This window comes from Lepisosteus oculatus, chromosome 21 (genome assembly GCF_040954835.1).
Source record: "Lepisosteus oculatus isolate fLepOcu1 chromosome 21, fLepOcu1.hap2, whole genome shotgun sequence".
Taxonomy (NCBI): Eukaryota; Metazoa; Chordata; class Actinopteri; order Semionotiformes; family Lepisosteidae; genus Lepisosteus; species Lepisosteus oculatus.
This window is the reverse complement of record NC_090716.1, coordinates 9,884,821-9,899,184: the sequence shown is the minus strand read 5'-3', so window position 1 is coordinate 9,899,184 and position 14,364 is coordinate 9,884,821. Positions and strand designations below refer to the sequence as shown.

Here is a 14,364-nt window from a genome sequence, read left to right as displayed (position 1 = left end):
GCTTTTAAAAAATTGTAGCATTTTAATTTTAAAATTGATGTAAAAACATTTGTATTTGTACAATAACCTCCTTTCCTTTTAACATTTTTTAAATTTCCTCCTAATAGACAATAATAAATTAACTCCGGCTTACTGCCAAGCAACTATAGCAACACACTCATTCAAAAATAACTGTCATTAATAATGCACTATTTCCTATTAGACATAACAAACTCTGATGAAGATGTATAGATCAGAACTGAATGTTTCTCATTCAGATTAACATGATCACATCTGCATGCAATTATAATATTTTTAGTATGTTCTGTTCCATATTTATGAACTATTACTGCTGTTGTTTACTTGCTACAGAAATTCAATAGTCCCCAAAGGTACAGCACAAAATTAGAAACAGTCGGTCAAAGAATGCAGCTGTAGAGACTGGATAAAGGCATATAAGTCGCTGTTTTTCAAATACTGTTGTTACCTCAAGCTGTATGATCTTCCAATATAATTCTCAGCTAATTGCCATTGCAATTTAGCAGCACAGCTGGCATTGTTTTGTCAGCATTCTCTTAAATATGTCATTTAACCCATAAATTGAAATGTCACTTTTAGGGAAATCACTTAAAAAATGTAATTAACACCATGTTTCCTGGATGGAGAAATATGACTGCTCATGCAATTTCCATATACTTTAAAACAGCCGTTCATCTGGCTTGCTCTGCCAGGTAATTGAACCCGTTTTTTTTAAAGGACATCAATACAGTATATTTCAACAGCGTGAAGTGTTTAATGCTTTTCTTATGACACGTCTGTGAGGAGCAGTGTTGAAAACAGTCCTTTGTAAAAGGTCCCCTGAATCCCAGTGATATAATTGGCAATGTGCTGTGAGTAAAACATTAAGAAATGCAAGAAAATTAGTTTTAGAGGCAGAATAGTGTAAAGTTTAGGGTTGTAAGCTCCTAACTGGAAGCTTGGGGGGTTCAAATCCTTACTGTGAGTACTGTTGTATTTTTGAGCAACATACTGTACTTTACCCTCTTTGTGCCTGTCCTCCAGCTTGTATAAATGGGCACCAGTACTGTTGGTAGTATCCCTGTGATGAAACGGCAGCCCATGCAAGAGAGTTCATGTTCTCTCAGTCTGCTGTAGTGCTAAAGAAACCCAGATAAGCTCCTCTGACTTGTACTGCTAATATACTGTACGTACTGTACATCATATACTTTTAGTTTGTCGATACTCTGCTAGTTGCTTACAGAAAGTTTACTGTGTTGTGTTCTTCACTGTGTGCTGGAAAGATGATCCAAAGTTCAACAGAAAATCACCGAGACATTTTTGCAAGATTAGAAGGTTTATTGCCTTTTTTTATATACAATCTTTTCTGAAGCAGAATAATTCAGCTGATCTCTGAAAAGGTATGTTTAACATTTGACTTAACTTCTGTATGGAGTTTTCATGCTCTCCCAATGTTAAGGTGTGTATCTCCAGGTGCTCTGGTGTCCTCCCACCTTCCAGAGATGTGCTAAATTGGTTAATTTTATTTGTCTGTTTTTTGCGTGAAGATCTCCTGTGATGGATTCCTGGACAGGATACAAATTGTTGCTACCCTTATCACTGACATTGGATGTATTAAATGCTAGTAATTCTTTAGTAACATCTCAGTATTTTCTAGTAGAATAGCTGCATCACAAAAAATATATAGCCTTGAATTGTACTTAAAATGTGAATAAATAACATTTGTGAGCCCGATTAAGATTAAAAGTATTTGAAGTGCCATATATTAAAAATTTACATATAGCTAAATAAAATACTATCATCACACGTGAAATACAAGTTTTATGTAAAACATATTAGGAGACTGATAATGTGCAAATGAAGGCAGTATTCGAGACAATTTGAGAAGTCCTGACCTCACTAATGTGACCTCACAATAAGCTAGATTCAATAGCTTATTGCTGTCTTCACAATGTTTTCAAATGGTCTGCCTTGAAGGTAATACAGATATGAGAAAGACAAAGTCTGAAAAAGAATTATAGCACTTATATTTTAAAGGGGGCTGATAGGTTTCACAATTCTCTCCTCAAAGAAATAGCACAGCACCCATACAAAAATGTCCTTGCAGCAAGATAGATGTTTTAGTAGCAGAAGGATCAAAGAACAGGCCGTTCCTCTCCCTGTGTAAACACGAGGGAAGGCCGAATTCTGACAGCATCCTTTCAGGAGCATCCCAGCATGCTTCACACAGACTTTCTTCTCTTGCCAAAGACGTTGTTTATGAGCTTGGCCATGGACTTGGAGCCACTGTACCTCCGCCGGTCAGCCCGGTACTTCAGATGGTCCATCACATTGCGGATGAGCTTGATAAACAGGTTGAAAATCTCCTGGTAGTTCTCCGCGGCGGACACCTCCTGGAAGCAACACTTGTTTTCCAGGGCCAGGGAACGGGCCTCATCCTCACAGACCTGCCGGGCGTGGCACAGGTCTTGCTTGTTCCCGACTAGGTAAATGGGCACCTCCACCTCCCTGTACCCAGGAAATGCCAATATGTAAAACAAAGAGGGTTAGGAGAAGGGCCGCGGCCTTTACTGTATTGTGTGTTACATACAGTACTATAAGCAAGGTTCATAACACCCTGGGAAAAAAATACACAACTTTAGATTGTCTGCTTTTGTCTCCTGGAAGCCTTTCTTGGATAACTGTGAATTTATAGGACCCACAGTAAAGCTTTTTGAAATACAGAATCTGCTAGTAAGAGATATTTCAAGGTTTTACCAAACCTTTGTAGTTTAGTTATCCATCCAGAAACTAGTGTATGTTTTCCAGACATTTGCTGGTTACATCAAATGAAAGAACCTTTTGATTCTGATAACCTGACAGCTCAATAGATTGCTTTACACAGCCACAGACAATAACATAATGTAAATCTACTGTATATTCTACCACCTTAGAAGACTAAGGTGATATTTATATTTTAAAACCGAACCATGCTGCTAATTATATACACTAAAAGAATAATGAACTAGCTAGCTATTTTGAAATGTCAGTTAAGGATTTGTTTGAAATAAAACCTGACACAGAAATTTAACTCTCAGATCTGACCACCCGGGTGGTTTCATTTGTTATATAAAAGATCTATAATTAGGTCAAGTTGCAGAACTTCACACTTCCATCTGGTAATTTTAAATTGCTTTCTTGTTGAATATCGTCCTAAAATCCATTTCTGGTAATACTTTGTAATATTTTAATTAATATGAGTTGCAAAATTGGATACAAGCAGTTATAGGATTGCCTTGCAATAGTCAATTGAGCTGAAGAATTAATTTAACTGCATAATTAACTTAAGAGAGCCCAGAGGCCTTAAGATCTGTGTATTAGGCTTTATAAGGCAATGTCTCCATCAGAGACAGCTGGCTCCTTAATAATTGAAACCTGGGTTATTTTCCTTGTACAAATATAACTATTCTGTATTAAAGGAGCATTTCTCAGTCTGTTACATTAACTCAATACTCCGATTTAAATGGATAGTTTCCTGTTACAGTACAAGGAATGCTATTCATTAATTCATTATAATCCCATCTTTAACTTGCATCCCTCTAAGGACACAACTAATGGACATACAGTAACTCACCCTTTGCAGTTTTCGATGCGGGCTTCTTTGATCTGGCGCACAATGTTTTTGGCATTGAGGAAGGAAGTCCGATCACTGATGTTATAAACCACAATGAAGCCATCCGCCCATTCCTGGGGTTCTTCCAGAATGCATCTGCTCTCGCCGCTCTGTGAGGGATGAGTAGTGTTATCAGCTGTACAATGTTTCTACCTCTGCTCTTCTAGGAACCTTACACAGAAGGTCCTGGGAGGGGGGGTATCTTTTTAAAATAATTATGAGCTAATCACTGAGATTTAGGGAACACACGCTCATTTAACAGTGCTACAAGTGCAACATTTAATTGTACAATGGTGTGTGCCAAGTATTCTGTATTGTAAATAGGATTTTCTTTTAGTTAATGTAGGTACAGTTATTATTGTTGGCCTCCAATGTTAAAAGTCAAACCGTTCTGATGTCATACATCTTGCATACTGTAATACTACACATCATACTCAAAAGCACATTTGAAAGGTATTTTTATGAGGTTCCTGATTATGTATAAAAACCGACAGACTGCATGTGATTCTCAAATGTGTCTCATTACGTACCTGGGAGCAGGGATCAAACACTTCCAGATTCAATTGGCGGCCATCGATTGAGATCCTTTTACGGTATAAGGAATCTGCAAAATTTTCATTGCAATTGTAATTGTTCATTAATGGATCATTTCATGGAAATGCAGTTTGATAAACATAGCATATATATGCTGTTTTTGTTCTATGAGATAAATTGATAGAATAAAGACAATTTCAGAAAGAATAGCATATCTTTTTGAGATTGATTGCATCAAAAATCCTTAAGGTTCAAAAACAGTTTGATGTACCTGTGACTTTATGTTTGGCAAGTCATTTGTTAGTCATTTGACAAACCCGCAACCCTGCTCTACCAACAGAGTCAGTCGGGGCCTTTATCTCAATAGAAGCATGATGTTAATAAAAAATTGGCAAAATACTCTGTACATAATGGTGTAGAATTATTCTTTATTTTTGGAAGGTTCAGAATGTTGCTGGTTAGATTAATTTAGTTATTTATAAGAATTAAACAAACAATAGTCACCTGGCAAAACAATTTTATCATTCCCAAAAAACACATATGGTTTGATTTTGTTATTTGGCCATAGCCCAAAACAAAGCTTTTGAAGTCCAGTTCTTTTAATCTCTTAATCATATTTATACAATAACCAAACTTCAGAAGAAAACAAAATTCAGACCAGTGAAAGCTAAGAAAGACTGATCCTTAATAACTGGATCGCAATTAGTGTAATCAATGGAGCATATTAAAATATATATATAAATTAAAGAATATAGATATCACCTTGTTAGCAGTTTAAATGTCCATTATTCTGATTAGGAGTTCACAGTTCATTAACACTTAATGAAATATTTTTGAAAAACGGATACTTACTAGCATTTGAAGCATATTCTCCAATAAATCTTTTGGTTAAGAATCTCACAAGAACAGCTAAAAAAAATCAGAAACATGAACATTTTGCAGTATGGTGAAATAAATTGAAGTTTGGGTTTTATTTTTTTTCAAGCATTTGTGAAACTTGAAAAAAAGCTAATCAGTTTATCTTTATTATTATAAAGCATTATTATAATTACAATCATTATTACATTTGTATTAAATTGTATTCATTCAGTATATGGCTTCTATCTGTTTGATTTATGGGTAACATAATTGCACAATTAGATTTTTGTCTTTCATATTTCATTCAAAATTGCCTGCACCCCTAAAAAAGAAGAAAGCAGTCATACTCTCTTCCTTTGGACATACAGTAGGACTGAATCTTTTGCTTGATAGAATTGTGTAGCGGCACTTTTTTGAGCAGGCTTGAAAAATAAGGCAGCAGCTCTTAGGAAAAGACATTAGAACTTACCTTGTATTTTGTATTAATTGTGATGTTCAATTTTTCAAATGATTAAAATGATTGATATACAACAATTAAATATCTCTTAATGTGAATAACCCGAATAAAACAATACAGTGAATGTGCTTTATGGAGCACAGTTGCTGTTTTGGGTCCTATGTAATTTGTTATTCAGAATGTGTTCTGGCACATTAAAAAACGTTAATGTTGAAGAGCATAAGCTGTATGAAATATAAAATCAAACCAAAGTGTTTGAGAGAAATATTTGCTTGCAACACGTCTTCTTCAGTTAAGACATTTCAACATTAGACTATAGCAAAGTAAAAAGAAAATGTGCCAGAAGCAGGGGAAATGCATAAGCAGAGGTTTGTACATTTCCACGGAAACCACATTAAAATCCGGCTGGACAAATGGGGCATCCTACTGTTTTATTTACTCGTGTCTACTGCTGGTCTCCGCAAAAGTGCAGAAGAACCCAAAAGACGGGGTGTCCTATACGTGTGCAGGGTTTTCTTCATGTGTCCAAAGTAATTCGTTTCTGCCAGTAACAATACACAGAGAAGAGCAAACACAGACGTGGGGGAGCACCAGTGGCTGTTTTGCAAAATTTCCCTCGTTTGTTGTTTCAGGACAGTTTCATTTTTCACCCCACTGCCATTTGTCTTCATCTCCCATTGTTTTGCTTTTGCATATACAGTAATGTAAGAGAAGAGAAAAAAGAGGCAGCAGCCATCTCTCACATGGTGGAGAATGCCTGCACAACACAAATGTGTTACGCTGACCATTTTCACATCTGCTTTCTACTTAAGTAAGAAATGAACCCCAAAGGCAGCAACTCCAGTCTGTGTTGTCACTCAGGAGTTTTTCAGGCTCTAAAGTTTCCCTGCTATTCTCTAGCTTTGTCTCCTAACTTTACACAAGAGATATAAGATCACAAAGAAGCTGAAAGCACAGAATACATCTAAATCAGAGTTAACACCACAAGGCATCAAAGAGCTTACCTGATTTTCCTGCACCTTCGCTTCCCAGAAGAGCGAGTTTTATGTCATTCATGCTTGCAGTGTCTAAACTGTCAGCGGTCCTGTTAAATTTGCTTTAGGTTTTAGTCACTTTCAGTCAGAAATAATAAGCTGTCTCTTGAAGCTGGACTGCAGGAAGGTTAGCGCAGGAAGAACTTCGAATTAATGCTACTTATGAGACCAACTCTCTTACTACAGATCCCCCCCACCACCACCTCTCTCCAACAAAAGAAAAACACAGCGTATGAGCTCTCCTCCCACTAAAGGAGGAAAGCTTCCAAGTTAGGATCACGTAAGTTGAGTCTTCTTTTTTTTGTTTCTTTTCTTTTCTCTTTTATCCCAAGGCTACTGAAAGTAGAACATATCCAGGTGGCTGCAGTAAGTGTTTGACAGAGTGTGTTCCATTAGATAGTCAGTCTTCTTCAAGTCTTCATATTTTTGCTTTTTTGTTTCTTTTTGTTATGGAATGAAGGCATCTGTTTCTTTAAGCAATTTATTGCAATATGACTGTTTTCTTTGCAACAATTGTGCAAAGGGAAGTTTTGTTGTGTGGAATTTTCTTCATATTTTTCTTTCATTCATAAGTTTAGGCACATACAGATTTGAAGAGGTTTAAGTGGATAAAGACCAAAAGAATGAGCTAATTGAAAGGGACTTAAAAAGGTCAAGAACAGAGGTCTTGAACACAATTTTCTGTAAATCCAAGTGTCCAAATTCTTTTCTATAAATGCATTAGTCACTCATGGCACTTAAGTAAACAGAGATACATTTAAATTTAAAATCTTTTCATTTATTTGAAATAAAAAAGGCAGTGATAAAAAATGTACTATCAGAATTTAGAAAAAATATTCATGCATATCACTACAAAAGATGCATAAAACTAGGGCTTGACTAATACAGTTTAGCAAACCTTTATGTTAGAACTGGGCTATATTCAATTAGAAACCAAATTAAGTGACACTAGGGGGTGATTCTCAGAAGTCTTCATTTTTTAACAATTGATTTGTCAAGTTCTGTAAACGTCACAAGTCTTGTTCTTGAGCACACATTATTTATATCCAAACCTGTGAAAAAGATTACTATTGTGCATGAGTGCAGTCGTTTTTTTTCTTATTATTATACTTCTGATTCATAATGCAATACCATAAAAGAAAAAAAAACTATGTGTGAGTGACAAAATGTTATCTAGCCATATTCTTTTATATAGGGTGTACAGGGTAAAATAATAGTCTTTTATGAGTTTCAAATAATGCACAATAATGCACATTGAAAATCCTTTGAAGTATTTATAAAGACCAAACACTTTAATTGCAGATACCTTTTAATAACTCATGAGCATCAGAACATGAGAAAGTTTACAAATGAGAGAAATATGTAAGGCCATTCGGCTCATCAAGGTGTTTGGTAATTAGTGGCTAATACAGATATTAGGATCTGTTCCAGCAGTTTCTTCTGTGAATTAGCTTCAACAACTTGGCTGCATAACTGGTTCCATACTCACACAAACCTGCAGAAAGAGCTGCCCCCTGTTCTCGGTCTAAAGACACTTCCACATAGTTTCCTCTTGTATCCTCTGCTTTGTTTCACTATTGATTCTGCCGAAGGCAGCTGGGTTGTGTTTGTCAATGTCTCTGAGATTTTTGAATAAGTGGATCAGCTCTGTTCAGGACTGAAAAGCTTTAGTTCTTTAAGCCTGTCAGTGTAGGACTTTGTTTTGTGAACACTGACATGTACTGTATCTGGGTGCTCACTGTGCTTATTCCAAAGCAGCAATACCAAGGCAAGTTCAACCTGCCTTGAAGAGGCTACTATGAAAAACCAAGAGTTCCATTACATATGAATTGCACTTTGACAGTAGGTAGTTAAAAGAAAGCAAGTCCCCATCTTCAAATACAAAACTTTCAAATACATTTTTTCTTACTATTATTCAAGATGTGCACAGGCTGAGAACATCAAGAAATATGTTTATGAAATATATATAATATTTTTTTCTAATAATTCAAATTGTTCAAGAAAAGCCACTTGTCCATAACACAGCAAATAAAAAGCATTATGACAGATAATCTCATTAGATGACGCCCTGCTGAAACTGGAGGTCTAGGCGTTAGAAGTCTTCTTTCATCTTTATTCACATCTCTAGTTTCATTTTTTATTTGAAATTCTTCAATCAAGTGACTAATGGAAATATCTACTCTCCCCCTATGGCTAATAATCAACACTCATCAGGTAGCTACAGTATATACTGTACCATAAGCAATTCCCTAGCAATTTGAGAGAGCTCAAACAAATCCGACAAGAAGAATAGACAATAATTACACCAGGCTCGTGTGCGAAGTTGGTAGAGACTTACCCTAAAGCACATGAGCCTATGAGCCTGCAATTCCACATATAAAATATAGGATTATGTGCACAGCCATGGTGAAGAACATCATCATTTTAAGGCTTCACACTTCATATTTCCTTAATTACACATACAGTATATACTGTATATACAGTATACTTAAAATGTAAACTCCAGTTAATTTCCAAGTGAGACAATACAATAAACGTTTCCATCAGTCTTTTTTGTGTACAAGATCTAAACTGTAATTTAACATTTCTGTTCCACTTTCTTGGGCAATTTGTTAGAAAACTTTTTTTCTGTGTTTATTTGCAGACAGTTATTTCTTTATTTTGCTTATTCTCTAAAATTGCCCTTTAGTGCCCAAAGCTGAGCGAGCTCTGTTCTTGTCCCATTCCAATATTGTACATTTCTGATGACAGAAAACTCATTGACCTGATTCAAGACCAAAGGTACAAGCTGTGCCCATGTTTTGAAACATGATGTACAAGCCAGCTCCTCATTTGTGGAAGAACTCTGGATAAATGTGAATCTGACTTTAACCAATGTAATCAGATTATTAGCATAGCTGCTAACATACCAATGCAAGCAAATATCCAGTGTCTGTCCATTGCATCATAAGGTCACAATATAAATAATGTAAAAGACACTTGGAAACTGTGAACCAAACTGATTTTTATTAGGAATAGTAGAGATAATCTGAATTTAAAATATTTACTGGAAAAATGTTAACTGGTTAAAATATAATCAATACAAGATATACAATGTTAAATGACAGATACATTAAGCACAATAAACTGTTTTCAGCCTTTAAAATCTTCCATCTAGATTTTCAATACCAGATCAATTTGAAAAAATCATTAGATCAAATCTTTCCCCCAGTTTGTATTTTCAATTATCACAAGTTTTTAATAACCTGATGTTAAAAAAGGTGATTTGAGCCCCATTAGAGTGGATTAATTATATGCTAATTATCTCACATTTGAGCTTTGTGAAGCAGAAAATGAATAGTCAGCCTTCAGAGTCATACTGCAGAGACAGTGGGTCTCTTATTAAAGGTGTAATTTCTTCAGGAGTGTGACAAAAAACTGCTTGTATTGCAGATAACTTTGTTTCTTGCTCTGGAAGATAAGGAAGATATACACAAATACAAACTGATCTATGCTGTCACTGAAACACATGTTTATTAAATTTACTGTGTGGGAAGTAAGACAAAGAGTTTGGTGATCAGTTACAGTTGATGTACTGCTCCAATAATATATTTAGAACATAAGAAAGGTTTCAGATGAAAAGAGACCATTCAACGCTTCTGGTCCTTTCCAGTAGTCAGTAACTAAACAATCCAGAGATCTCTGAACTTTTCTGGAAAGAAACCAAAGTACTGGCTTCATCAGCATGACTGGATTGCTTGTTCCATACTCCCACAGCCCACCTGACGTAATTTTTAAGGGATCTAGGTTTAAGCTACCTATGGCAGCACTACAGCTCAAAGCAAATCTGCCCCTTGAGAATGTTTGGATTGATGGAATTAGTTTCAATGTGTTTTGCAACACGAAGTGACTTGGAGGAATTTATCGCAGTTTATCCATCCTTTTTATGGGTAAATGCTAAGTAGGGGGATTACTTTCTGTTTACAAAGTTTTCAGTCTTCAGTATTCATGTCTCCCTTTCCAACAGCAGCCCAACACACTTGTCAGCATAACCAAGCTCTTCACTGCCTGAAGTGTGAAATATCTTTTAACACTTTTGAAACAAGTTACTTTGTTTGGAGTAAATTACTTCATTTGCCAGCTTTAAATACGTGTTTCAATAGCCTTTTCCAAGGAGAAACAAATTCTTAGGAAGTTAATTGAGCAGTATACTTCAGGCTTTTAATGTTTAGTTAAAGAATATAGAGCTGAGTCCATGTCAATATATATTACATGCTTTAGGTGCCTCATCACCTTATTAAAACCAGGCAACAGACTACTTCTAGACTTTAAGATGTATAGTACTTTACAAGCTGGGTAATAATTAAACCAATTAAATGTATTTATTAGTCTAACTTAAAAAGCTTGAACAATGTAAACATAATGTGGATTTTCTTTCTGATTTTAAAAGAGGTTTTAGTCAAGTGCCATTGTTTTATTTATGTGTGGTTATTATATTGCTCTAATTTATGATGAGATACACAATTACAAAGGTTCATACAGTTCTTTATTCACACTCAACTTCTACCTTAGATGTAGCCAAAAAGCCAGAGTAGTAACATAGAGTGAGACTCTGAACCACAGTAAATGCAATTAATCTACTGTTGAGGGAGGCCCAGAATAAAAAACGGAAGAAACAGAAACACTCTGAATTAGGAAAGTTAGGGGAACATGGATTATAGCAATTAATGTTTTACATTGTATAAACCAATAATAGTTTACAGATGAAGCAGAGAAGCAAATTGCTCCCTAAAATATAACCTTTTCTAATTGACAATGAGAAATGTGTTGTGTTTAGAAGAACATGAAGGCAATCTTTTAGACAACTGGGTCTCCAATGTAAACATGCCAAATGTGACACACAAAACATTGTTTTTATTACATCATGTCTGGTCCTATAACCAGATGTGGTTTTGATGTCTTTTTACTTAACTTTGAAGGTGCTCTAGAAGTTTGTAGGGCTTTGAACAGATATAATTAAACTATCCATCAGGAAATTGCCTGTGCCTGGGGGCAATAGGAGGAGTGTGTTTTCATTGATGAGCTAAAGAAAGTTAGCTGTATTCTGAACGTTTACTAGTCCAAATGTTCAACAGACCAAAATACCCCCTAAAGCTGAACCATAATGCTAGCATTGTAATTATTGAAGCATTAAAACTTAATACTTATGCAGGCTATTTAAACTTTGGATGCCCTGAATGAATGCTCATCAGACACCGAATGGTGAGATTTAATTACAATAGCATCTTCATCTTAACAGTGGGATAATAACCATTAACAGTTACACTTATCACCAAAGTATCCCAGTAAGGGAAGTTATGGGAAAATGAAATCCAGTGCTCCCTGGATGATTTATAGTGCACTGAGCATTTGGTATTTTGATACAGCCTTGGCCTGAGTATGATTTGTAAGGCCAGGTACTTTATGCATTTTAGATCTACAGACACAGAGAGCCCTGTGCTAATTTACTGCAGCAGATTGATATACTCAGTGCAGGTTTTTTACTTATAATGAAATTAACCAGGACTGTTCTTGGAACCCTTTACCATCTAAAGAGTAGACAAGAGTAGACAGGGCCTTGGTTTATTAAGCTGCAGGGTGTACTCCCAGTCCACAGTCTGCTGAGCCTTCCGCTGTAGGTTTCGAGAGAGCAAGAAGGAAGAAAGAGAGAGTTATTTTGACACCGTATCTAGATTGTGCTGGCTTCAGTTAATGAAGTGAACCTGTGAAACCTGTGCGCTCTGTTGCTTCTTCCTCTTCTGTGATGCAGCCACTCAAGAACCAATATTTTTTTTTAAATGTTGTTTTTTTTTATCGTAGCTGAAAAATGTAATTGGATGGGGAAACGATCTGCACTAGTAAGGCCTCAGTGGCCCTCGAAGAGCCTGGACACGAGCTGCCTCCTCTGCCACCGCATTTAAGATGCTAGTCAACAAGCCTGTGACAAAAGATTAGCCTTAAATGAACCACCTAATTGTTTGAATATACTGTATGTAGGCTAAGAGCTGCAGCTCACTTGGCTTTGCACACTGTGAGAGAGACTATCCCTGTGTAAAACAGGGTGTGATGTAATGTAGGAGAGTTTTGGTCTTACTCCAGGTACTGATGTGCGCCTGGCATCAGCAGAACAGTAGTTTTAAAATGATAAAGTGCAGACTCCAATGAAAATGTAAGAAGTATCCTTATATTATAACCTCACCTTTGTGTGAAACTGTAGACAATTAAGTACAAAGATCAGTCAACCCTGTTGTCATGAAAACCACCACAGGACTGAGGAGACTGCACGATTCTGATTCTGTGACTAATGAACAAAGATAGCGTTGTGAAGCAGTCAAGATTAACCCTTTAATTGTACCATAAGTCATTAAAATAGAATTTCGAAAAAAAAGGACTGCAGACTCCTTCAGCAGATACTTCCCTGAGCAAAAGTTGAGAAAATATCAAACATCTTATATGAGACAATGCCACCCAATCTCAACAACTTGGTTTAGCAGACAGACAAAATTCAAACTTATTTCTAAAGAACTCCGCTCTATTCATTTAAGATTTAATTAGGTGGTGTAATGTGAATTCAATAGACAATGTGGTACTCTTGATATGAATACATTTAATTAATCCTTTTTAAAGTAAATAACAATATACTGTATGTTATACAATATACTGTACTCACGTGCCCTATGGACCCATAAATTGTTCTCCTAAATCCACATTTAAGTATTGCCATCCCAAAATGAACGTAGTGCTTGAATGGCTTCTATCATATTCACCAAGACAATGTGAGAATTGGAAGAAATGAAGAAAACAAGGTCATTTACAAAATTTGAAAAGCTCAAATAAATAATAACACAATTACAACCCAGAATTGTGATTATTTTTTCTTCACTTTTTCACCACCCCTTTAGTTTTCAAGAACTATTTAAATTCTCACTGCATTTAAGTGTTCTGTGTTTTGTCAAGTAAACAGAAGTCCAAAGCAACTTCAGCAATGAAAATCACATGGACTGAACTGTGGAATGACACACTATGCTTATTTGAACTGTTCTGCATCTGTTATGCATCACAGTCAAATCGTGTCATGCTTGAAATCAGTGATGAAAGACTAAGTCCTGTTATAGAGTTTTTTTTAAATAAATCTTTAGTATATACTTGGATGTGAGATGCCAAGCTGCCATAATTTAAGGTAATTTTATTTCAACAAACACTGAGAACTCATACACATTTTTTCAAAAATAGCAAATGGAGAAATTTAACAATAGCATGTAATATGAATAGCAAGGCATAAAGGAAAAATACTGTGTTTGCCCTTTTTAAGTTTGTTGATATGTTGAGTTATTATTTCTCCTTACATGGAAATAATAACAGTATTTTGACTGTCTCTGTGGAATAAAATGACTGAAATGTCCTTCTTGAGTTCAGAATTCTATATGAAGGCATAAAAATAGTTAGGAGAGCAACCTCTAGCTGCAGCTTAAACCAAAAGTGGTATAGACATGGCAGTTGGGACTGAGAGGAATAAATGCACCTACTGTACTAGTGTAAAAGCAAATTAATGTGTTTGTTTGTAACCTTAATGTTACAAAATCTATAAATAATAAATAAACAACCTGGCTCTGTTATTTGCTGCAGTGGACAGATTCTAAATCATTTCTCGGATTGTTTTCTCTCAGGCTCCTCTTTCTGTTCATGTCTTGGCATCACTCTGTGTGCGAAGTCTAAAACAGCACCTGATCTCATCTACACCAGTTAGGATTCTGTTCACTTTCCATTAAAGCCCTTCAGCATAATAGCAGTAGTGTGCGTTGTCTAAATTATAG

General features: G+C 35.7%; 1 protein-coding gene across 1 annotated transcript; it reads right to left on the bottom strand.

Moving 5' to 3' along the window:
* Positions 1 to 1,314: 1,314 nt before the first annotated feature.
* On the bottom strand, positions 1,315 to 6,763 carry rerglb (RERG/RAS-like b). Its single transcript, XM_006642490.3, has 5 exons — positions 6,503 to 6,763; positions 5,036 to 5,092; positions 4,180 to 4,253; positions 3,611 to 3,759; positions 1,315 to 2,505 (listed from the first exon to the last, which is right to left on the bottom strand). The coding sequence occupies exons 1-5, from the start codon at positions 6,552 to 6,554 to the stop codon at positions 2,220 to 2,222; spliced, it is 618 nt and encodes a 205-aa protein (XP_006642553.1). The 5' UTR covers positions 6,555 to 6,763; the 3' UTR covers positions 1,315 to 2,219.
* Positions 6,764 to 14,364: the final 7,601 nt, after the last annotated feature.

What these genes read in the sequence shown, in the direction of transcription:
- rerglb (XM_006642490.3), bottom strand. Translation starts at nt 6,554, where the DNA reads ATGAATGACATAAAACTCGCTCTTCTGGGAAGCGAAGGTGCAGGAAAA. An exon ending in TGTTTGATCCCTGCTCCCAG is followed by an intron (nt 3,760 to 4,179) that starts GTACGTAATGAG and finishes CATCCCTCACAG; the next exon opens with AGCGGCGAGAGCAGATGCAT. An exon ending in CGCATCGAAAACTGCAAAGG is followed by an intron (nt 2,506 to 3,610) that starts GTGAGTTACTGT and finishes TCCTGGGTACAG; the next exon opens with GGAGGTGGAGGTGCCCATTT.